This window comes from Streptopelia decaocto (genome assembly GCF_964273445.1).
Source record: "Streptopelia decaocto genome assembly, chromosome: 4".
Taxonomy (NCBI): Eukaryota; Metazoa; Chordata; class Aves; order Columbiformes; family Columbidae; genus Streptopelia; species Streptopelia decaocto.
Window position 1 is genome coordinate 29,648,245 of NC_138658.1, and position 24,982 is coordinate 29,673,226.

General features: G+C 41.4%; 1 protein-coding gene across 1 annotated transcript in view; it reads right to left on the reverse strand.

The window, feature by feature from the left end:
• Positions 1 to 1,039: 1,039 nt before the first annotated feature.
• The window catches only part of TECRL (trans-2,3-enoyl-CoA reductase like), a gene marked incomplete at both ends in the record, with an annotated part of 57,023 nt that continues 33,080 nt past the window's right edge, over positions 1,040 to 24,982 (reverse strand). The window contains 10 exons of the mRNA XM_082051994.1: positions 1,040 to 1,167; positions 2,044 to 2,089; positions 2,500 to 2,585; positions 3,430 to 3,487; positions 5,669 to 5,712; positions 6,261 to 6,333; positions 7,208 to 7,313; positions 9,142 to 9,257; positions 20,228 to 20,331; positions 21,490 to 21,534. Coding sequence (XP_081908120.1) covers positions 1,040 to 1,167; positions 2,044 to 2,089; positions 2,500 to 2,585; positions 3,430 to 3,487; positions 5,669 to 5,712; positions 6,261 to 6,333; positions 7,208 to 7,313; positions 9,142 to 9,257; positions 20,228 to 20,331; positions 21,490 to 21,534 — 806 coding nt within the window. The remainder of the gene's footprint in view (positions 1,168 to 2,043; positions 2,090 to 2,499; positions 2,586 to 3,429; positions 3,488 to 5,668; positions 5,713 to 6,260; positions 6,334 to 7,207; positions 7,314 to 9,141; positions 9,258 to 20,227; positions 20,332 to 21,489; positions 21,535 to 24,982) is intronic.

Sequence of the window (24,982 nt, forward strand, 5' to 3'; positions counted from 1 at the left end):
AGAGTTTTCAGGACTGGAATAACAAGGCCAGAGAATCCCTTAAATAATAATGTCCTGGAAAGCAGAGAAGCAGATGGGGCAGTGTTCATCTGAAATTATTCTGGCAGGATTCCTCTCCTTTTTGAGAAGGAGCTGTGCTCTGCTTCACCTCGCGCCCAAGGATGTCACAGTTCTTGGTACAAGTCAGGCAAATGGCGTCTGGATGCAGTCAGGCACTGAACAAGGGGATCTTAACACACTTGTTAGTCCAGGAAGTCCCATGCTATTTCCAGAAGTGTTCAGTGTCCAAAAGGGGGGGACTTTAAATGAGGTACCTGAGGTCATGCTGTAAATTAGTGGCAAGATGGCAGGCACTTCACAAACAGGCCCCTCCTGGGACCACGGGGATGATCTGCCTACCTGAAAATGAAAGTGAGCCAGAACCTATCTGCAGTGATCGATTTCAGACAATTTGTGTTAAACAACTTGATATCAGATTCAATTAAAAAAAAAAAAAAAAGAAAGAAAGAAAAACCTTGTAAAGCTGAACTAAACTATGTTAACAGTATAGTGGTCTGTCTTTGATGTGATGCTTTAGAGGAGCCGAGGCAAAACTTGCTGGTTCTATGCAGTTTAATAAAAATAAGTCCATGAAACATCTTCTGATGCAAAAATCCAAGACTTGTCAGCGTCTAACACTGAACCTTAAAATCACCAGGCCTGAACACATGCAGATGAGCTCTATTCTGGTAATTTCAAAAGCATCTGTCCCCACTTACACTAGCTAAATATCTAGCCTAAAATTCAATGTAAGCAATTTTCTTGTCCGTTCCCCATTATCTCCTTTAAAGAAAATCTAATTAAATCATATCTTGTAGCAGAAACAAAGAATCTGAAAGCTACGTTTTTTCACTTAATTAAAAACTCTTTGTTTTGAACTGTTTATTTTCTGAAAAAGATATTCAGTCGCTCTTCCTCAGATCCACGTGGTTACTGAGTGAAAATGGCTCATTTACTCTGAGTCAGCTGTTGAACTTCAGCTGCAACTCTTGTGCAGAGCTTAGAAGATAACGGGAATCATGGCTGCTTTTCTCCGCACTTCAGGATAAAATCTCTTCAGGTACAGCTTATGCTTCTTGCGGGCCCACAGAGACATCTGGATGACCATCAGGAAAGCAAAAATGCCAACTACCAAGAAAACAAGAAAAAAAAGATCATGTGTCTTCCTTCAGTGTCAGCCCTACAACATCCCCAAACTTTCTGGTCATTTCCAAACCAGGGCCTAATGACCAAAAATGTTTTCTCTTTTCAAACAAAATTAGAAGTTTAATTTAATTTTTTGCATGATGCAGTTTATTCAACTTTTGAAATTCCTTTATTTTTCATTTGTAAACCATATGGGTTTTGCATGTAGTTTTTATAGGTTTCTGTTTTGGAATGGCAAAATAATGAAGAAGTGAATATCTTGAAAATCTCAGTTCCAGGAACCACATTTGTGTACTCAGGTTTCTAAGAGTGCAGGAAAGGACTGAGCAAGAGTTGCAAATGCTGCTGAGCTGGCTGCTGTTATGAGCTGCTTGCCCAATATAATCAAGTGGGGAGATGCTACCAGGAGCATGTGTCTTCACTCTTTCAAAGTACTAAGTACATCTGTTTTCCTATCCCTATTGGCAGTATTATTCCAGTTTTACAATGAAAAGAAATTTTCCTAGATCAGAAAAAATTGACTGTAAATGAAGAATACTGACTTCTTTTTTTTTTTTTTTTTTTTTTTTTAATTTCAAAGTCTTTTTTTCACTGTGGAAACAGAAAAAACAACAATGCCTAACAAAAAGCGGAGAGCGGGTTTTGCTGAAAAGAGGTTAACTGGAGGTGGTGCAGCAAGGCTTGTGCTCTGCCCAGTCTTCTGAGGGTTGCACTTCAAAAGTTCATACAGTCACATCACAAGGGGAATTTGATGGCAATATTTCATATGCTACATATTTTTTGGCAAATTTTAGATTTACGGAATTCACCTCTGCAAACCACACTTTAGAGGCTATCTTCATTCTGTTTCAAACTCACCTGGGAGAGTTTGTGTCATCACTGTAAAACTAATCCAGGACCCAACCTGTTACAAAGAAGGAGGCACTGTTAATGCTGCCCTTTATGTAAAATTGTTCATGCTATAGGTTATGTAAAACAAAAGAGCAAGTTTTCAAAAGCAACCCCTTCCCTGAGAGCTCCTTGTGGAAGAAGAGTGTGATACACTGGAAACAGGAGAGGAAAAATTACTAAAAGGACATGTAGGGGTGAAGTGACACGTGGTAAACCCTGGGATCACTGAGGGGTCTATGCTGGAGTGAAACACACAGAGCCATGATACTGATGTGGAGGAAGAGAAGGTCTGGTGGAAAAACAGAACACAGTGGCTGATGTGCAGAGGGAACCGTGCGGAGCAACTGCAGATCTGCTGTGGGGCAAAGGCTGAGCCACCATAACCACCTGCCCTTTGCATGTAAGCAGGAGAAAGTCACGTACCTCATATGTATAGTTGGGACAGGACACCAGCAAGAAGAGCCACGTGAATGGGTTGTAGGTTGGACTTGGAAAACAGGCTTTGCCTCCTTTATGAAAGGAAAAAAAAAAGAAAAAAAAAAGAAAAAAAAAAAGAAAAGAAAAAATCCAGAACAACTCCAGAGCCAAGAGCACAGGTTTCTACAGCCACCCGTAACACTCACACAAAACGCCACATATGCAAGATGTTATGTTCTGGCAATGATACTCGTAGATGTTGATACTGGAGAATGTTGATAAAATATTTGGCTCACGCTGCTTTTAAATTGTATTAGGCCCCTTCCAGCAAACAGCATAAGTGCCTGCCCAGAGCACATCAGAGGCTTTCTGGAATGGAAACTCATTTCAGTGTGCAAGCTGATCATACCGTGGTTCAGTATTTTCTGGAATTGGGTGTTCCAGTGGAGAATTATACTATTATTATCTGAAAATATATTTTACTTTCTAAGTGTATAACTCTTTTATGTAACACATATACATGGATGTCTGTGTAAGTATTCATGAGTCTGTCTTTGTGCACTTGTGTGTGCGCATGGATCTCTGCATGAGATACACGTATCTAAAAACTCTACAACCTAATTTAAAAGTTTTTGCAACTTGTTTAAGATGGAGTCCTCCACTGTCAATCAACAGGATGCTGTAGAGAACTTCCATGCTTAAATCCGTATTTAAAGTGCAGTTCTGTATAATTAGGATTAATTTGCTGCAAGCTTTGGAACAACAGTATTGTGAACGTTTCCCTGTCACCACATTTATTTTGAAGACGTTATAGCAATAGCATGGTACCTACTTCATCTTTATTCCGTGGATACATAAATTACTGTATAACATCAGAAGATGGATCAGTTAAGCACGCTTCCATCTCAAATAGACAAACAAGAAACAAAGACAGACCTGAATGATTTTGGTGAGCCAAAGTTACGTTGATAAAGTGATTTCCAGCTTCACATATCTGCAAGACATTAAAAAGATCTTTTCAGCTGTATGCCTGTATGCATTTAAATCTCGGACTGGGCTGAACTTCGTTATTCATTTCTGGGTTCTAATGCTGATTTCTCCTCAAATTGAAAAAATGCAGTGTCAAAAAGTTCTTAAAAAGTTTTCTTATATCGTTTGTAATTCTAAATTTTGCAAAGCTGAGGAAAAAAATAAGAAATTGGAATAAAAAAGGAAGAGTGCTAAAACCTAGAGACTTTAAAAGTGTAAAGTCACTAAATTAATATGGAAAAAAAGAAACATGATTGTACCTTTTTAAAGCCAATTCTGAAAGTCAGCTGTAACAAACTTCAACGAAAACGAATTGAAAGGAATATGTAACTTCATTTTATATTGCAATGTGCCATTATCTGACAGAATATTGTAGATAGCATTGCTGAAGAATTTTACCCTTTTTGGCAGAGAGTTTACTGTGTGTTTTGTTAGGAAAGTTTAAATTATATTAGCAAAGCTGTTATTCTGTGTGAATATGCAGTCATGGGTCAAATCCTGCAGTCCTTTTATGTTTTTTAATTACAACTAACTGGCTGTCACCTATCATAAACACCAGATGCAAAACACTAAATAGCCAGAAAAGGAGATTCTATTGTAAAATACCATAACAGAAGCTACAATTCTAGCCATAACAACAGATGTAATTTTAATTTATGTATTTCCAATTACGAGGTAGGAACATGATTGTTTCTGATTACTATTATTTTAAAGAAAAAGTCTCCAAATTAAAAGTGGTTTTATGAAATGCTATACGTACCAAGATGTGTGATGCCAACACCATTGTGGAGCAAAAGAGTTTCACATGTTGTAGTTAATACCTACTAATTGTATAATCAATTCAAAGTAAATCAAGCAAAGGGCATTTCTGCAGGGATTTTTATTAGTTTACCCTTGATTCTGCAGCTGCATTTAGCTGTAATTAGCTGTTATGCCCCTCTATAGAAATATTGCTAAGTACTGCTAAATGCAAGCCAGTCATCGTCCAGCACTATGAAATGTGGGGCAGTGGAGAACTGCAGAAAAAAAGGCCTACCGTATTTCTGATGATAAATATTGAAGTCTACATACTGTTCGCCCTCTTTGTATTCCATGTGTACCCTATGAGAAAAACATCCCTGCAAAGCTTAGAGTAATTTCTCTAAAAATGACAGTATTTCCGAAGGGCCTTGCTGACACTTTTCAAATTACTGAGTACTGTTGTTTACAGCAGCTGCAGATGTATACACTTAAATCGGGATGTGTAATAAGCCTTAAAGAGAAGAAAAAAAATCTTCCAAATACTTCATTCATATGTTTTAGAAACCTGTGAAAACAGCTTCAAATTATTTTCTTGTGTATGTTACTCTTTTAAATTCATAGTCTGGGAACCTGCCAGAACAAGGTCTGGAAGGGAAAAGGTGTTTTAAGTTTCCATGGTCAGGAAGTTCTCAGAATTCAGAGCACAAAGCAGGTGCTGGTGCAGATCTGAAGGGTGTGATATATTTTATAGCAAACACCCCAACAGAACTCAGCTCTGCTTGATGCCCGAACAGGTGAACTGATACATTTTCCTCTTTTCCCAGCAAACCACATGCTTACCCACCACGGAACTCCCAGGGCTTTAATTCTCTGAAAAAGTGGCATTTCTAGCTGTAGCTCCATAAAGACAAGGTTAAACTGGCTGAAAAACAAATGCCAGCCATCCTGCTTCACCTGTGCTTTTTCCTTTGGCTTCCTCCACTTTGCAGGCATTTTTTTAATATATAATAATAATTTTTGGTGTTAATAGCTGTCAAGGATAAGTTATTCAGGGCACACAGTACTATTGCAAAGTCTGCTTAGGATAGAATTCTTCAGTGTTTTAAAAATTGCAATTTGTCTAAGTGTTAGCAACTTTACACAATTGCGAGTAGTAATACTGCTAATGATGTTCTTAATGGCTTTCAGGGACAATGCTTTGCATTAAGCTCTGTATAGGTAAATAGTACTAGGTGAATTTAAGGCTTAGACTTAGTAAATAATTGCTACATCCAGTCAAAGGACACAGGGTTGTGGGAGTAAACATACATATACACAAATGCAGAGCAGCATTAAAGCATTTTTGCAAATTACAAGTAGTTCCTATTGTGCAATCCTTCATAAAACTTGTATTTTTTGTACATACCAGAAAAGCAAGGGCAGCAAAAGCAACTTGTCTGTGGCCAAATGCTGGAAAACAGAAGAAAATAATAAATTGCATTTTACAGTATGCACATGGTTTGCAATGGGTGAAATTAATCTAGTGCTGAGGAGCAGAAATACTTCTTTCCTGACAGGCTCTGCAGGAAGAATGGATATTATCACACACAATGCAAATAGTAACAGCACTCTAGAAATGCCAGTCTCCTCACCACCAATCTCAAGGCAGCTTTCACCTGACTTTTTCTAATATTTGTCAGCTCCATCATATTCATCTCCAAAGGTCAACAGTTCTCCTGTAAACCTGGGTTGCGGCTTAGGGACACAAACCACGTGTCTGCACCTCACTTCACTGATCTGAAACAGATTTTTTTTTGTGCTACTTCAAAAGCTACTTTTTAGGAAAGCAAGTTCCGTGTGGAAGAAATTTTTGATTTAAAAGAATTAGAAATTTAACTGAGTGTAATTAAAAGTGGTGAAGAAAACCCTTTATTCCCCAAAGTTCACTGACCAGTATGAGACCTCTTGATTTTGGAGGACTTTAGGTTGCACACCAAAACCTTTCCAATGATACGTACATGGTGGTGTGTACCGCGGATGGTTGATGTAGTATGCGATCCAGGATGTGAATCCCCAGTAAAAGGCACAGCCCTGAAATGGACAGAAGAGACATTTATTTTTTGTTAGAAAGGGAGATAAGCAAGTACAAACTGTAACTTCATAAATTCTGGTAAATGCAAAACCTTGAAGCCACTTTGCAGTGGCTTTCTGAGTTACAGAATATAGAGCTTTTAAGATGCTATGAAGCCACTAGGATAAAAACAAAAAGGACACATAGTGTAGATATATTTTTTTTTTAATTGTGCTGAATGTGGTTTATGCCTCTTGTAGGGATTGATGTTTGTTTCCTCCTTATTTCATTCTGCTGCTGAAGGGCACGTTTCTCTGAGTTGAACTATTAAAAGTCTCGGACTGGTTAAAACAGCTGAGCTGGTACTAGACCATAAATATGTGATATAAAAGAAAAGAGAGCCTATGAGTAATGACACACATTCGAAGCTTGGGAAACTTCGGGAGACAAAGGCTTTTGACCAGCTCAGTATCTTCCTTCCCAAGGCCTCAATTTAGTTTTTTTTTCTACTCATAATTTGATTTTAGCTTCCTAATACAAGGCCTGTCTCTCACTCTGTATTTATATTGCACCGAGGAAGAAGAGTGTGATTTCTGTCAGGATTGCTAGATGTTGCAGCAGCTTATCTCATCATAAAATAGCATTCAGTCTGAAAAATATCCTGGACATTACAGTCAGCTCTTCGGGTAGATGAGTCAGTTGACATGCAGGAGCTAAAATGGATATTGATTTAAATTCACATCCTTGGGGACATGGTCCTGAAATTCTTCCTACATTTGTATTTTGACCAATCATAATTCCCGAAGCTAGAAAATGGATTATTTTTTGTTCTTTCAAGGACTGCTTTAATATGAGGGTATTCTCTCTTAGACAAAATTATAAACATATTGTCACCTTTATCATATTTTTTAGAGGAGTGTGCCCTCCTGAAAACTTGTGAACAAATAACGTCTCCAGAAGATGCCTGATGTAGTGTAAACAATGGCAGAAGCAGGCCAAGCTGAAAGGAAAAGAAAAAAAAAGGAAAATAACATAAGTGAAAGATTGCTTTTTAAGACTTCACAGCTTAATGTCACAAAATGAATAAAGACTAATGTTCCGAAACTGCCGAGTCACATTGAAATTGTGGGATTTAAGATTTTGTCTTAATTGAAGCACCTGGAACCAAAGATTAATGGAGTAATTTTCAGTGTTGTACAAAGTTGCTTTCATTTTGCAGGGAAGAAACTGATTTTTCTTAGCCTTGAATGAAAAAGAACTCCTAGAGTTCTGGGTATGATGCACAGCCCTGACAAACCATTAAACCAGGACAGCTGTGTATCCAAGTAGACATCTGCCATGCTTTTCCGAAAGCTATCTCCCATGTTTTCAGGCTACCTTAATGCTCCCATGGGATGTGCCTGACATTTAAAAATGTTTGGAATGGTTTCCTTGGCCTTTGCCAACAGAAGTAACTACATGGAGGTAGTTTGTATTTCATTACCCTGGGGATGCAAAATGAGATTTTATTGCAAAGTTATTCCATTCTGATGGCTTTTTTGTCCCCCGTTTTGTTCCCCATGACAAAGAAATGAGATAATTGTGGTAGAAATTATTACACTGATTCTCTTTTGAGGAAGATTATGAACCAATAAGAGGCGTTGCTGATTTGCTTCTGAGAATGAGTTGCACGTCACAGAGATTTGAGTTTCAGAAACAAATGTCAAGAGTGATTCCTGGTGGCATTTTATCTTGTTACATTTACCATACTGCCAGTGCCTGTCTCATTGCAAACAATTATAAGGCATAAATGAAGAGTGCTTTTCAGCACGTGAAATCTCAAATATTTTTATTATGCAACTCGTATGATAGCCAAAGATTAAACAATTTTGAAGTAATTAAACCAGAAAGAATTTAGCTAAGGAAATTTCAAACAGTTAACGATTTATCCAAAGGCTAGAGCAAACTTCCAGCTTTGCTGGGAATTAAAAATTAATTTGGCTCAGGATGGGGACCTCAGATGAACCCATTAAGGAGAGGCCACTGGAAGGGTTCTACACACCCCTTACCCAGCTAAAAGAAATTAAAGGTACTGCTGGCTCCTCTGTGCTACCAGAAACTCTCTCCTTTTATAAGCAAAAGAAGGCAGGCAGGTGCCTTGCAGCTCTGGGTTTGAATTCAACTGTTCTGTGTTCTTCACTCTTCTGTAATAGCAGCTAAGCTCTTACTTCTGTTTGTCACCTAAGTGCTTTACTTCCTAATGCTCTTTCAGAACTCACATATCTTGTGTATCTGAATTCTGTGGTTGTGTGTGTGGCCCTGGGGAACAATTAGAATTTGAAGAGGGTAGTTTTGAAATTCAGATTACCAGTTCTGAATTCTTAGGGTGGTTCTTTTGAGTTTCTCTCTAGTTCTTGACCTGACTTATGACACGCAGACTTCGCAGAATTAATTCCTCCTTGTTGTTGCCTACAGGAGAGCTGCCAGTGGGTGGAGCATTTATCTTCTGTGCTGGACGTGGATGCTACTTATGAGTGGGAATGTGCTGTGAAGAGACTGGGAGTGGGACACCCGAAGTCTTGTCCTCTTTTCTCAAGATTCTGGGTGACTACCCGCTGTGTTTATTATGTCATCTTCTGTTCAGGATGCACGTCTAGAGTGCAAACCACTTGGGTCAAATACAACACAGAGGCACAGAGGCACAAAGACCACTGAACTGAGATCTCATTTTTGGTCAGGCTTATGAGTGCTGCTATTGATAAGAATAATCTGAGACCCCTGGAACCTCCTCTGCCCTGGCAATACAGTTTCTGTCCCTCCAGGAAACAGGTCCCACAACCCTCACTTACTGTACCACTGGGTGGCGGAAGTTCTTCGTACTTTCCACTTTATCATAAATACTCGAGAGGCGAATGTAAAAGAGCAGATATATTAGAAGAGGCCCAGTGTATTCGGTTAGAAAAAACTAGAAATGAGAAAGAAAATAGCTGTATCAGAGGAGAAAATTTTACCAATAAAGGCATGAGAAAAAGAATAACCCTATCCACAACACATTTTCATCCTTTAAATGTCATTTTGGCTTTATTTTGAGGACTTAAATTACGTGTAGTTGTTTTCCTGCTGTCTCTTTAGGAGTAAAATCCATCTAGAAGATGAGAGAGGTTTCTGTGCAGAACACAAACCCAGTCAGGAAGGCTTTGTGGAAGGTGGTCAAAATCAGTTATCTCCTCTTTATACTTTTGTCTGTGCCATCAGGTGCCTATTTGGAATCTAAATAACACTAAAAATCAATGTCCAGAAGCAGAAGGCAGCTTGCTTTCCGCCAGTGTTTTTTGCACATCAGTTAAAAGCCAACAAACGTAGCTTTGAATCCTGGTGGTGAGCAGAATTGTCTGGAGGGGAGGGATCATGGCCTAAAATGTGGCAGTGGGAGGAAGATCACAACCTGTCTGCTTGGTGTTTGGGGCTTTGAGCCTTTGTTCAGGGACAGAGGGAGACTCCTCCAAGGGCAGAAATAGCCTGTGGTGGGTAGATGGGACAAGTTACCCTGTAAAACAGAAATAATGTCACCTCCCCACCACGATCCTTGTGAGCCACAGACTGCCGAAAGCCATCCTCAGGTCGAAGTTCTGGCTTTGGTTTGGTACTTTTGTCAGGATACACTCTGAAGCTACAAACAGCCGGAAGAAGTAAAATGTGGTTAAGAGTGACATGAGGTCTGGATTTGATCACTGGAATGAAATCTCAGAATAAAATGGAAATGGCTTACAAGGGCCAGCAAGTGGCAACTTGTAATTCAAATGCATAGTGTTACTTAAGGGATAAAGATTCATTAGTAATGGACTGGTTGACTTTAAGGTGGCTATTTGCACTGCTATAGAACTGTAATGGATAAATACGTGTGGCTTAAGGAGGTAACGTTGAATTTAGACTACAATTTTCAAAAGTGGTATGTGGCAGGCACTTCAAGCCTCAGTGTGCTGGTCCTCTAAAGAAGGAAGCTTTGAAACAAAGGTTTTCCTGCAGAAATATTCCATCATTAGGCTTCCCTCTTTTGGAACCACCCCTGTAGTATTTATTTTTGTCTGTTACAGGGAGAAACATTGGAAATTTCAACCTTTCATAGCAGGACTGTCTCCAAAGGAGAGAGACTTTGGTGTTCTCTATCAGGGAAATGTCAGGTTCTCTTTTGTTTCCCATGACACCATGATTTCTGTGCTCCATTTAGACCCTGCATGATCCCAAAAGCAGTCGTGCCTCTGTGTATGGAAACATTTGATTGAGGAGTGTTTAAGAGCCCACGTGGTTGTGAAACACACTGCAGCCAAGAGATTATCAGAGTTCTGTCCTCGAAGCAGTTGTGTGGGTCTGTTCCTAACTGTTTGTGAGCCCGCTGTGTTGGGCACTCTGGAAACTCTGTATGACATGACCCCTGCTATTCTATTAAAAGCAATACACTAAATATAGACAATGATGGGACAGGAAACAGAGGTGCAGAGAACATGCCCTGGACAGGTCAGTATAAGAGCATGGAATGAGCTGTTTGCTTTGGTGTAGCTTTTCCTCCCAGTCACACCCAGTAACCGCCAGCTTTTCTCACCTGTTTGGCATGAATATAGGACAAAGCTGCCAAGAAAAGTTTGGCAGGACTTGGCACCAAGTTGTGATTACTTGTCACTGCACCAAGTGCTCCCCTTTTGCCCCCAGCTGATTTCAGATGCTGAAAGGAGAAGCTTCAGGACATAGTAAAGAAAAATAAAAAGTAATCTGGTCTCTATTTAGCAGCCAAAGCTGACACCTGAATCCCTTTGCCTGGATGAGGAGGTTTGATTTGCTGCCATGCTTTTTGTGACATTTTGGGTGAGTTTTGGTCTGTGTCCCCCTGTTGCATCTCCCATGCTCAAACCTCTGCTCTCCTCCTCTGGCCCACCAGCTTTAAATGTACCAGAAATGAGAAAGGCAGAGAAATGCTGCTGAAAATCTCACAGGTTCACGCAGCTGCAGGGGAAAGTAGTCTTAAATTAACAAAAAATTACAATTGGTTCTAATCATCAGCTAAGGCAAGCACTATGGATTCTCGATGAATATATGCAATTAAGCCTACCATCTTCATAACTCATCCTACAGCTGACTGTTTCCTAGGCCTGGGAAATGGTGTTAAGGATCAGTTCAACTTCTTATTTTTACAGATACTCAAAAAACCTACAAAATTACTAAGATACTAGTTTCTGCTGACATATCCTGAAAAAAAAAATAATCAAAACTTAAACAAAACCCTAAAAATAATAACATTGTAGCTTGTAGCTTCTGGACAAAAGAAATATAATTTTGTAAAAAAAAAAACAAAAAAAGTGGTTGTTTAAAACACAGAGCATTTATCTTCAGAAATGTCAAAAACATCCAATATTTAGAAGAAAATTGCTTTTTATTTACCATCTTGTGGGCCTACCTAGATTTGGTGCAGCCAGATGTGGCAGATATGGCCACAGTAAATATAATTTTTTTTTTTTTTCCTGGAGGAGCATTGCATCTCTTACAATGTGCACAGCTCAACAGAATTTAATCTCTGTTCATATTATGATGCCAGTAACACTTCGCTGAACTGAGTAACAACCAGGTCAGGAATTATAATCCCAGACCTCAGGAGGCAGAGTGTCTATTCAGGGAGACAGGAATTCCCCAGAGGTGAAACAAACTCTTTACAGTTATCTGTTGTTGGTAACTCTAAGGGACAGGACGTGAATTTTCTGGCTGGTAGGGGCAGCTGATGTGCTTGACACTATCCCAGCAGGGCCGAGACAGGGAATGGAAGGTTTCTGACGTGTGTCCTGGTTGGGAAAAGGCATAAAAGGATAGAAGGAAGCTATGATCAGAGTGTGGAGTGAGGAAGCCTGAAAAAAGTTCATCAGGACCTTTAAAAACAAACATTGCCCAAATTAGCAATATCTTTACATGAGGGCATCAGCTCATTCCTCTCTCCAGCATTCAGGACATGCCCTTTCAGTAATACCACACTGCCACCCTCTCTGGGATCATGTTGCCTTTTGGCACAGCCTCACGCCATATCTCACTGAGGGCAAGCTGCAGAGCAGAGGCCGTACAGCCTTTTCCAGGCTGATCCCAGCCCACAGTGATTTCCATGCCATGTAGGGGCAGTTCCCTGGTTCCTCAGTGCTGGTTGCGATGGCTTCCCTTCTGCCAGCAGGATGGCTGAGTTGAATCTGGGAAAAGATAATACCTGCAGATGGGACAACAACACTGGATTTCTGCCAGATGCTCTCAGCTCAGCAAGAGACACAAAATAGCGCAAGTGTGTCCTGGGTAACTCGAACAGAAAAAACAGCTGCAGTATATAAATTATCTAATGGATAGAGCTCTGTTTCTCTGATAAATGTGAGGCAAAGGAAGTAGATGCAGGACAAACGGAGGATGTGCTGATACCAGACACGTTGCTGTGTGCGAGGGGACAGAAAACAGCTGGGGTTTCTGGGACACCCTGGAGAAACAGGCAGCTGAATCATCCCTGAGTCCCCACATCACACTGAATATAGCATCTAGCTACCTTAGACTCCTTTTACAATCCCAGACCTAATTACTCTTGAGCTAATGATCATTAAGAAACATCATTAATTTCTGGACTAATTCCTACTTCATATGCTTTGCTACCTCATTAAAGGCCATATAGTTACCTAGGGATGATAATGGCATCATCTTAGCAGCATCTTTGAATCTTCACTTTTTAAATATTTTTTTTTGTATTTTCATGTTTGCAAAAATCCTCAGCAGCAGTTTTGCATCGGGTGGTAAAATTCTTAATGGCTCCTTGAATATTCAATGATTTTTGTTCAAGTTCTCATGGAATTGGTTGATCCAGTCTATAAAACTTAAATAGAGTACAGAGGGGGCACCTGAAAGTCCCCTGTCTGGGCAGATTTTGCAGTGACTCGGAGTTTTTCAGTGTATTTCAGGCTGCATCTCAATATTTACTGCAAACACCAGAGAAAGGGATGGATTTGCTGTAGGATTTTATAGGCAAATTCCAGCTGACTCAGGCCTGCTCTTGCAGCCAGGGAGCAAACAGTGATGGATGCTGCTTCTCCCCCAGCCAGGCCAGAGAGAAAAAGGAGGGGAAATCCCAGTTTTCCTCCTGTCTCTTCTTTTGAGACTGAGCTAACACAACGGGTTTGGATTCAGACCTCTTCATACCCTGAGAGCACGAGCCTTTGCGTGTTCATATTCAAAATGTTAAATTACTGCAAATTAACAAATGCTCTCATACACACACGTGTGCATGCTATATATATTTGTACCTATGCACACTCAGTGAAGCCCTTAAGTTCTGTTTGTAACCAAAGACCAAGGTGAGTTCACATTTGCTGCCAAATCTTTACAGGGCTTTGACAGCATTTTGCAATCTGTGCTATAATATGTATCATTTTAAAATGTATATCCACCACCTGCTCTGCAGATACCTAAATGAAGTCATGCTTTTAAACACCTGACTATTACTAATAACCTCAACCAGCTCTTCCACAGCACTTTTTGTCTAGAAGCCTCAAAGCACTTTGCAAAAGAGGAAAATACTCTTATTTTCTTGCTCCAAACCTGGAAACTGAGATATGTCAAACTCACCAGACAAGGTGGGCAAAGAACCTCACTCTCCCAAACACTGATTCACTCTCTTCTCTGTGCTCTTCTTACCCCAAATATGGGGTTGGGCAAAAATTCCCCATAGAAAATAATTTTGCTAGGCTCATGCATTCTAGAGGGACTAAAACTTCTCCAATTTGCCTAGACTGACAAATTGTCGATCTCCCTAGATACCATGAATACAAACAGGAAAGGTTCTACGCTTATCAGCACCATACTTTGAGTAGCTATTTGTTCTGTAAGTAGCAGGACTGGTTTAAAGATAAATTTGTGTATAACTGAAAGAAAGAGCTTGCTCTGGTTATTGAATTCTCTCTACCTTCTTTTTGCTCTTGAAGCATTAAAAACTCAAGGGTGTTACTGTAAACACTTATGCATAGGTTGTGCAGCCTGTACTGTGCTAAACAGCAACTAGAACATTCACTCATTGGAATTATTTTTCCTAGTAGCTCCCTAAATCCCGCTGACACCTGAAAAATTGACATGCTGGCATGGTTCATCCTGAGCTTGTGGCATTTGTTGCTGAGACCAAGAGGAATTATTATACCACTGTCTGCCTCATGAGAAGCAGTGTCTGAGGGATCCCAAGCAGCCAGTTGGGCAGTTTCTGAGGGCTCCGCATCCCTTATCACTTGACTTCATGCTGCCACTAGGCAGAAACAAAAAGCCAAGAATATGTGTGGCCCAAGGAAAGGCACAAACAATGTAATGAAATCAGGCAAATGGAAGCTCTTCTCTTCTGATAACTCTGGAGATTGAGAACTGTTAGACTTAATTAAATGAAAATTAAGACAAATCTTGCGTGTGTGGTTTGCCTTTGTGAAAAGTCAGAGCGTTCTGAGGGTTCCCATCCTGTGACTGGTATCAGCTTAAGCCTTGAGGCCAGTTGTACCAAGGCAGAGTGACACTTTCTGTGTATAACATTACGTGTTCAGGCAGAAACCTCTGCCAAATACAAACCCTTAGCTGTAAAATGGAGGTGCTTTGTGTTACAAATAACTATAGCTGGAAAAGGGCCTGTAGAGGCAACTGACTTTTTTTGTTTCCTGGAGATCCTATTCTATGATCAAATTATCCAAGAAATGTAGCAATGAAAATATGTTTGGGGATTTCTCTCTGGCATCTGTGTTGTAGTCATCCTTAAGCCACTCATGAGTTACACAGAATCACACATTCTGTTTCTTTGGCACTGCTGCAAAATTTTCAAGGTACCCACAACTCCCTGAAAGCATCATTCAATTTGGAGGGTCCTGTCCCACAACTAATTGTGTTTGAACTGGCAAGCTCTGATATGTATCCACTAAGAAATATATTCAGTGACATTCTCCACTGATACATTCTACAGATCCTCAGCTCACTCTCACACCTTGTTCTCACATTCCTTCCCAAGTAATCACAGAATCACAGAGTAACAGAATCACAGAATGTTAGGGATTGGAAGGGACCTCAAGAGATCATCTAGTCCAGCCCCCCTGCCGGAGCAGGAACACTTAGATGAGGCTACACAGGAATGTGTCCAGGCGGGATTTGAATGTCTCCAGAGTAGGAGACTCCACAACCCGCCTGGGCAGCCTGTTCCAGTGCTCTGTCACCCTCACTGAGAAGAAGTTTCTTCTCAAATTTAAGTGGAACCTCTTGTGTTCCAGTTTGAACCCATTACCCCTTGTCCTACCATTGGTTGTCACCGAGAAGAGCCTGGCTCCATCCTCGTGACAATCACCCTTTATATATCTGTAAACATTAATGAGGTTACCCCTCAGTCTCCTCTTCTCCAAGCTAAAGAGACCCAGCTCCCTCAGCCTTTCCTCATAAGGGAGATTCTCCACTGCTTTAATCATCTTCATTGCCCTGTGCTGGACTCTCTCCAGCAGTTCCCTGTCCTTCTTGAACTGAGGGGCCCAGAACCGGACACAGTATTCCAGATGCAGTCTCACCAGGGCAGAGTAGAGGGGAAGGAGAACCTCTCTCGACGTACTAACCACCCCCCTTCTAATCCACCCCAGGATGCCATTGGCCTTCCTGGCCACAAGGGCACAGTGCTGGCTCATGGTCATCCTGCTGTCCACCAGGGCCCCCAGGTCTCTTTCCCCTACGCTGCTCTCTAATAGGTCATTTCCCAACTTATATTGGAACCTGGGGTTGTTCCTACCCAGATGCAAGACTCTACACTTGCCTTTGTTATATTTCATTAAATTTTTCCCCACCCAACTCTCCAGCCTGTCCAGGTCTCACTGGATGGCAGCACAGCCTTCTGGTGTGTCAGCCACTCCTCCCAGCTTGGTGTCATCAGCAAACTTGCTGATAGTACACTCTATTCCTCATCTAAGTCATTGATGAATATATTGAATAATACTGGCCCCAGTACTGACCCCTGAGGCACTCCACTAGATACAGGCCTCCAACTGGACTCCACCCATTAACCACGACTCTCTGGCTTCTTTCCTTCAGCCAGTTCACAGTCCACCTCACTACCCGATTGTCCAGACCACACTTCCTCAGTTTAGCTGTGAGGATGCTGTGGGAGACTGTGGGAGACTGTGTCAAAACATAACTTTTCTTAACTGACCCACTAGTTTGCTGAGACTCCCAGCCCTCTCACTCCTCCAAATTGTTCAGATCTTGTCTTTGCTCATTTGAAATTGTTCCAGAAAAATTATATATAATAAAATCTTACATCTATTAAATATAGTTCCATTTTTTCAGCCAGCTCTGATTTACACCACCAGAAGTCTATTGTAGCCATAAGTCAGATCACAGACTATCAAAGGTTTTCTCTGTGATTATTTGTTTGTATTACAGAGCTGTGTGGAATCAGAGTCATATAGGAAGGGTTTATATTGGGGGGGGCTGTACAAACACAAAGCAAAAAAAAAAAGTACAACGTAAGGAAATGGAGCAGTTCTGCTGCCAGTCTCAGTATTTTAAGGCTCTCACAAGTCAAAGTATTTGAGCAGTCCCTAATTTACCTCACAGTTACAGAAAATATTTACTGAAGCACTGTGTTTCAAGGCTTATATTCAAAATTCAGAGACTTGGAGGTAAAATGTACTTTTCACAGTTCAACACTGTTTTTCCAGTTCTATTTTTATCCTTCTGCTAGCCTGCCTGGATAGCAACTAGATAGCAGAAGCTGATAAATCAGAAATTGCAATCACTTCTCAGAAGAGGAAAGCTTTAACAGAAGTCTGGACTTGTGCAGGAAGAATGGTTTTCCTTTCGACTACAGCAGCAGTACATGTTCTTAGCAGTAAAATGCCAACCACGTTTCAAAAAGTCACATGCTGCACTACCATATCTAAAAAGAGGTCTCTATCAAACATGCTTAGGCCCAAAATTGGACCTAGATTAAAAATAAAACACTATCCCTTCAGTGGTGGGTATTTCAAACATCCCTGGAGGCACAATCTTTGCAGGAAGAATATAGTAAATATCTGTAAGCTCAACTCCCATTGGTATCTCTGCAGCACCAGTCAGCGAACCTCAAGTACCTCCCCCCCCCCCAGATATAGGGTAAAGGAATTGGTAAATCTCGCCCAGAAGTAAATTATGTGTTTCAGGTAATATTGTTTTATAAAAAAGAAGGCAGAGTTATAACAAAATCCCTGATGCTAAGAAACAGGTTTTGTTTTCTCCCTCAGTTGTTTCCTGGAGATGAGCCTTGAGGACCTCCATTCTTTCAGAAGAGTCAGCTGAGGTTGGATTTCTACCCATGTTATCCCAGGAAAAGGCCTCATTCTCAAAAGAGTTCTCAAAAGCTCACTGCTCCAGTGGAGGACAACTGCAAATCCCTCAACCCAGTTTGTCCTTCCTTCTCCAGAGCAAGCCAACCTCTAGAATTTGTTGAAATCCAGGCAACCAAACTCATAGCTGTGGTACAACCTGAGCCTAGGGGATACCTGCTCATAACAGCACAAACCCCCAAACCAGGGTTCACTGGGAACCATGTTGTAAGAAGGCTGAGGAGACATCTTTCCTACAAAGAAGGACTGAGTAGGCAACAGGAGCAGACAAACTCTTGAGCTACCAAGGTGCAATCTGACAAGGACTGTAAATCAGAGACGACACATGCACCAAATGGGAAGCTGAGGTTTCTCAATTCAGAAATATGCTTCTAGACTTAGGGACCCAAATGGTTTATTTGGGAACAGACAAAAGCATAGTATTTTATTTTACAATGTACCTGGAGGGGGTACTGCTCCCAGGCAGCAGAGTGGGTACCACTTTCCCTTTTCAAACAGCCATGAGTTTCTTTTCTTGGTGGAAATCCTCAGGATTGCAGATCTCAGTGGTTTTGGTCCTCAAGAGAGGTAAAGAAGCTCCAGATGACCCACCTCTGTGCTTAGTTTTCCCGTAGACAGATCCACACCTAAGAGATTGACCTTTGGAGAACCAACAGATCTCCATGTGCCTTCATGTTTATTTTTGGAGTCTAGACCTTAATGTGGCCCTTTGTACCTCAGCTATCACTTTGCTGACGAGATTGGAATATTTTTATTCTGTGCCGGGTTTATTTAAATGTCAGCTCTATAAATCAGAAGCGTCTCTCACTGTGCATAAATCTGATAGAGCATCGAGGGCGTTTGAATGGAAGCTCTATGCACAGTAAAAATGGCAGTAAAACAATATTTCCTGTGTACAAATACTTTCTTAATTGCTGTCGTTAGAATACTATCTTCTAAAAACTTTTTCTCTATTGCTACAGACTGGCTATAATATAAAAATCTCTTGACTCTCAGTGAGAACGGAGACAGTTCAGAATATGGAACAGAATGGGATACGATGAGTATTTAGAAACTCATGGAATCCATTTTCTGCACACACAGATTAAATCATTAAAAAATGACACTGTCTGCAGTATCAATGCCTAGTCGTAACTGCACTATTTATAATGGGATATTAAGCTTTAGTTATGTTACTGTCTTAGGCTACATAAACCACCAGAAAAGGAGAAAATAAATAAGGTTCTTGCAGATTACTTAGTTGTAGCAAACAGGAGGCTTCACTGCTCAAAATGTTGCTTTCTGAAGCAATTCCACGGTTAAGAAGTTGTGGGATGGGTTGGGCGGAAACAGAAGCCCAACTCGCATTAACCAGTAAGACAGATATAGGTCATGTTCTTGTTCATAGGGGCTAAAATGTCCCCAAGTTTGTGCTGCTTCCGAATGGGGAATGTACGTGAGCTCGAGCAGGTCAGATGGATATGTGACCTGACGGTGCTATCACACACTCTTCCCAAAGTCAGCAGCAGCTCTGGCAGTAACATCCACCTTGAGCGTACTGTTTAAGAGAGAAAGGGCTATAAAATAGCAACTTTGTTCTAGGCATCTCATAGTAAAGCCTCCTAGCCTGTGAGCTGCTGGAAAGAGGAACCAGTACCATGAGCTGAAAGCTCACAAGCTCCATCCATAGAGGCACAGCCAAGGAAGGCTAGTGGCTTGTCTGTGGGCCTTGTGGTTGCCCCACGGGAGCAGCGAGGGATCTGTGGGCTGCCTGAGGCCAGAATCTAATTAATAACTTGCCCTACAGCCAACAATGACAATTAACAAAAATTCATTTGCCTTATTAAAAGAATTGCAGGCAATTGACTGTTTTCCATTGCTATGAACAGTTTCATTGCAGCCTTTATGGCACGCCTCTCCTGCACCACCTGGGCCTTCCAACAAGTGCTTACAGGAAATAACCAGTTGAACCAAGACTAGCAGTAAAAACAGACGATGGTTCTACCAACACCGTAATACAGGTATTGTTGCTCATGATGAATGCTTTTGTTTTACAAAGAGATTTTAAAGTTTTGTGACTCCTAAGTCTGGCTGGGCATCTTCTGCCCAGAATCCTTGGCTGTGCCACACTCCTGGAACTGTTCTTTAGGTGAACAAAGTTTAACTAATTCCCATCCAACAACTTTTCTGCTTTAGTGACAGCATTAGCAGAAAAACATTTTTTTTTTCTCTTTTAATATCCTTCCACTTGCAAAGCTGAGGAGCCTTGCAGCAAATGGATGTATTTGAGTACAGCTCCTGCATATGCATATAAACCCTACATTAGCTAAAACTGCTTTTAAAAATATTTTCTTTTCTCAGGCAATATTGCTATGTCCACCTTCTAACCTTTAACTGGATGTCAGAGTTAGCATGTTGGTAACTTGGCTCACCATCAATTTAATTCTGTTTTGACTGCTGATAAAGGAATAACACCATTTGACATGTAGAAGGACAGGCTGAGGAAGTTGCAAGACCTTGAGTACATTAAGATGTATCACGTTAATTGTTACAAGAACATACTTACTGTGGTCCAGCCAACCTGCTGACCCAGGTCTGTGAAATACAGTGTGATGATGGAGGAAACGGCCAGACTTTGAATGTTAATGGAATCCTTCAAATAGGGCCCATCTGTAAGAACAAAAAGAATAAATGGCATGAACAACAGGCATCCTTGCAGAGGCTCAGCATAGGCTGCTCAGGTTAGCAGCTCAAAACCTTTCTACAAGAGGAGTTTTCCTCTCATTTGAACAAAAAGCATGTGGCTGACATGATGCTGAGCAGCAATGTGCCACAGCTCCCACTATGCTCTCTGTTCACCTATGCTCTCAGAGACACATCATGCAATCACACAGATGGTGTCATAGAGCACTTTTTTATTCTGTCTTGCAAGACTAATGGTAAAGTCGATGTTATGTCTTCCTCTCTGGTAACTTTTGCTGAAGCATTTACATTCTCAGGCTATTTTACAGCAGGTGGCACCATCAGGATGAATGCAACTTCTTGGGCAAAGGCCCACAATCAGGATTTTTTTGTAAGCTTGTGTGACCTAGCCAGCCTCGGTCTATCTCAGTATTACTCTGCTTCCAGTCCTGATGAACCTGGAGCGTACAAGCAGAAATATAAAATGTCAGTATCTGGTTCTCTTTTATTTTGTAGAGACAGTGAGATGGACATTAGGAAACCCCAGCAGCCACTGGCATGGGGTGCTGCTGTGGCTGCAATGCTTTTCTCTTTTCGACTTTATGTATTGTGTCTCCCAATAAACATTTATTGACTGTTTAAGTCTGTGAGGGTGCTAAATTCCACCAGGTGCTGAGCCTTCATTTTCTAGGGCTCTGCAATGCTGCGTGTCCACAGACCAAATGTGACACGACCAGTAGCAGCTGCATCTCCCACTTGCCATGTCCACCAAGAACTGGTGTACTGGCCCCGCCTCAAAAAAAGAGGTTGTCTCCTGCAGCCAGTTGTATCTTCTGAGGAGGCTGTGAGCAAGTATTACAACTGATAATGCAGTGAGTGAGGGGAGTGAATGGTTTTAAAACTGTCTTGTCTTCATTATTTGATCATATACTGTGTTCTGAAACATTTTTCTGCAATGGCTATGAAAACCATTAGATTCCTTTATTAATGAGAAAGCTAGTAAGTTAAGCTTTGATGTCAATTAATGAGAAAGTGCTAACAGTTCACCCAATAACACATATAGAGAGAGCAATGCTGTTAAGAGGAGAACTTGCCAAAGGCTTAGGAATATGTTAGGTGCCTGTACTCAACCCTGTGAATACTCACTACGTTCTAGTTGCAGGCCAACACGGGAAGGGTACCACTGGGGACCTGTTGAAATCCAAAAACATGGCTGTTTAATTTCATAGTGGAGAATCTAAATTTCTCATTCTGTTATTGACAGTATTCTAAAAGATGATAGCTACAAATGTGAGGGGAAAATATCCTCTCTTTAGGTCTCAGCTATACAAGGAGAATATAAGTGAGCTAGAAGAAGCATGCACTACATGTATTAGAGCAGAAATCCCTTTTCCCCACTTGAGTGCTGGAAGGGCCAACTTCACTGCTGAAAGTTCCACCAGTGCACAAAAAATGGCAGCGTGTGTACCACTGGGAATTATGAAGAGGACCCTGTTTACTACTGTATTTGTCAAACCTCCATATTAAATGTATCTGTCTTGCCCTTCCCTCCAAAATGATGCCTGTTCTGCAGTCTGGTTCAAAGGGATTGTTTTTTCCCCATTCAGGAATATAAAATCTGACTCAGGACATGCAGCGAGCACAGAAATCCCATTAGTCAGGTAGAGATACAAAAAGCAGAGGCATCTGGGTAGCTAATACAGGGCTACGTATGACTGTTATTTCAAACAGGTACAAGTCTCCAGCTCTATTTGTTTCTCCCAGTGTCAGAGCAATTGGGTCAGTGCCACAAAGCCTGCAGAAGGGCTGGTGGCTGTTCCATTTGTCACCTTGTCCAGCTCTCTGTAGAGACTGCACGTAGGAGGCTGTGCCACCACAGCTCTGCTGGCTGCCTTGCTGCTATGAGCACTGCAAAACCACATAATTTAGCTGCTTTACTGCTGAAAGCTTTTGGGGCTGACCTGGCACATTTGTCATTGGAGCAGCTTGAGGAGACCTCACACAGTCCATGGTGTTGGTGGAGTTTAGGTGCAGCAAAGTCTGATAAATGAAGACAAGGGAACAGCTGCACCCCCAGCCATCACTACCGCATTTATTTCCTTTGACACACCTCAGGATAGTAAGTAGCCTGAAAGAGATTTGCTTTGTCTTTTCAATTCAAAGTCTGGGTGAAATTGGTCAAATATAGCCTTTAGACCTGTCTTACAATTGTTAGTATTCCTGTTTTTAAGATACCAGTACCTTAAGCAAGCAGAAAAAAATTCTTCACAATGACTGTGATCAAACATGGGAAAGAAACTCTGGGATTGACTTCCCTGGAGACAGACAGACTGCAGCTAGGAAAGATCCTGAAAGATCTCACATCACTTGAAAGCTGGCCCTGCTCCGTGCAGAAGCCTGGCCCATATGAACTCCAGAGGTGGCTTCCACCTGAACTGTAGTTTAGGATGAGCAGCAGAGCTTCTCCACCCCAGCAGCTGCTACTGGGTGCGGAAGGGGAACTGTACCTGGTGTGCACTTCACCCACCATGCAGGGGGACCTGGCACACCCTCATTCCCAAAGTACTTGGTCCAAGTTTGAGTTCTGTAGGCAAGAACAAGCATTAGATGAACACAGGAACCAGGGCTAATAGCAGGAGGTGAGACATCCATCAAGTAAGTGGCAAACTTTTTTTCAAGGTACCACAATCATCCCCGGCTATTAAAGATAACAAAAGGAAGATAGAGAAAGAGCAGCTGTCTGACTTGTCAAGGAAGATATGATTTGCTCCAGGACAGCAGATATCAATACTTATTTGGGAGCCTAAAATGCAATGTCTGTGGGTTAAATTGGAATCTTCCTCCCAAGCACTCCCCCGTCTCGCATTACAGAATGTTTCAATAAAAGCCAATTTATGTGATCCTGTGGCAATGCGCTTTTGGGTATGGCTCATCATCTTTGCAAGGGCAAACAGAGGTTGTGCCTTTAAGCATGTCATCCCACATTTCCAGTCCTGTAGCCTCAATATGCTGTAATGTTTAACATACTCAAAGATTTAGACAGATGGAAGCGTGCCCTTGCTGCAGTGACCCTGATATCACCCTGATGTGAGTGGCTCTGTTTTCCAGCCCATACATGGGGTGCTGTGTGTATTTTGTGGAGGGACCTGAAATTAGCTGTTGGGATGTTCCTCCCCAGCTCTTAATATCTAGTGGAGGGCCACTAGATAATGTCAAGTGGAAATGTGATGCAAAGGGAGTGCGGGACAAAGTCCAAACGCATCTCTACTTGTAAGTAGGTTGGTTTTAGACTAAATCTTAAGGGTCTGTATATAGATCCCAGACCAGTTTTGACTTGATAAAGCAGAGATAGGCTGACCAAAAAATAAAATGGTTCAAACCACAGGTCTGTTTAGCCAATATTACATTCTCTGATATTTAGCCAATATTGTGGTTCCACAGTCACATTTCTCAGATTTCTAGCATTTGTGTAGAGCAAGTTTGGTTCCGTTCTTTGCAGCGCATTTGAACAGCTATAGAAATGTCTTCCTGGTTTCCCATTGTCACCGTTTACTGCAGGGCGACAATAAACCATGGTAGATGCTCTCTGTTAATGCCCCACCCTCCCCACTAAGGAAAGTTAATAGGAGGAAACGGGAGAGAGACTTGCAAGTTGGAAAAGTTAAAAATGCTTTACTAATACTACTAATAAATACAGAAAATTATACAAAATATACAAAACCAATCCTGAATTTCCTGGGGCAGCTGGCAGGGCTCCAGCAGCTGCAGGGCAGGCACCCAGAAGTCCTGGGCTGGACCTTACAGTTAACCGGAACTGGATTCAGGGATGCAGGGTCTGGAACCAGGCCTTGTATCACAGCCATGACAGGCAGGGTCCTCTTCAGATGCTGGCTATGGTCGAAGAGAGTGAGACCCTTGTGATCTCCCACTTTTATAGGGTGCATGACGTGTATAGGATGGAATACTCAGTTGGTCAATTTTAGTCACCTGTTCTGTTTGCCCCTCCTTGCAAATATGCCCCTCTCACTTACGGGACGTGCGAAATTTTATCAGTAACCTTGGCTGCCATATAGCAATAAATCTAGACCTGGGCCTCTTCTGCCATACCATTGCTACCCTTATCAGCTCCGGAACAAAAAACGTGCAGCCAAATTCAGAAAAATGCAGTTACTTAGAAGAATTTAGCTGAAAGGAAAATTCACTAAAAGACAAAATGGTTTTGTTTTTAACAAAACCAGGACACCCATCTCCTGTTTGATTATTTCTGCCCTCCTGACTTACCTTTCTCTGGAAGGATGTTTGTCTTGATCTTTAAAACCATCTCCCCCAGCTGCAGGCACATGGGCACCCGGCAGCTTTTCCCCTTCCTTAGCTGAAAGAATATTTGCAAGTTCCTTGATTTTAAGTGTCGTCAACATCATTGACAATACTGCAATGCAAAGATGCACAGAAAACCAAGTTCTACTGGTCCCATTGCTCACATGGTTTGTTTCTTCACTGCATTTATTAGAACTTCAGGAAGTCAATCAGCTGACAATCGCAGGAACTGAGGACAGTTTTAAAAGCCCATAAGCAGTTTTAAAAGCATCCACGAGTTTTCTTTATCCACAAGATTCAAACTGAGCTTAATATGTGCTCC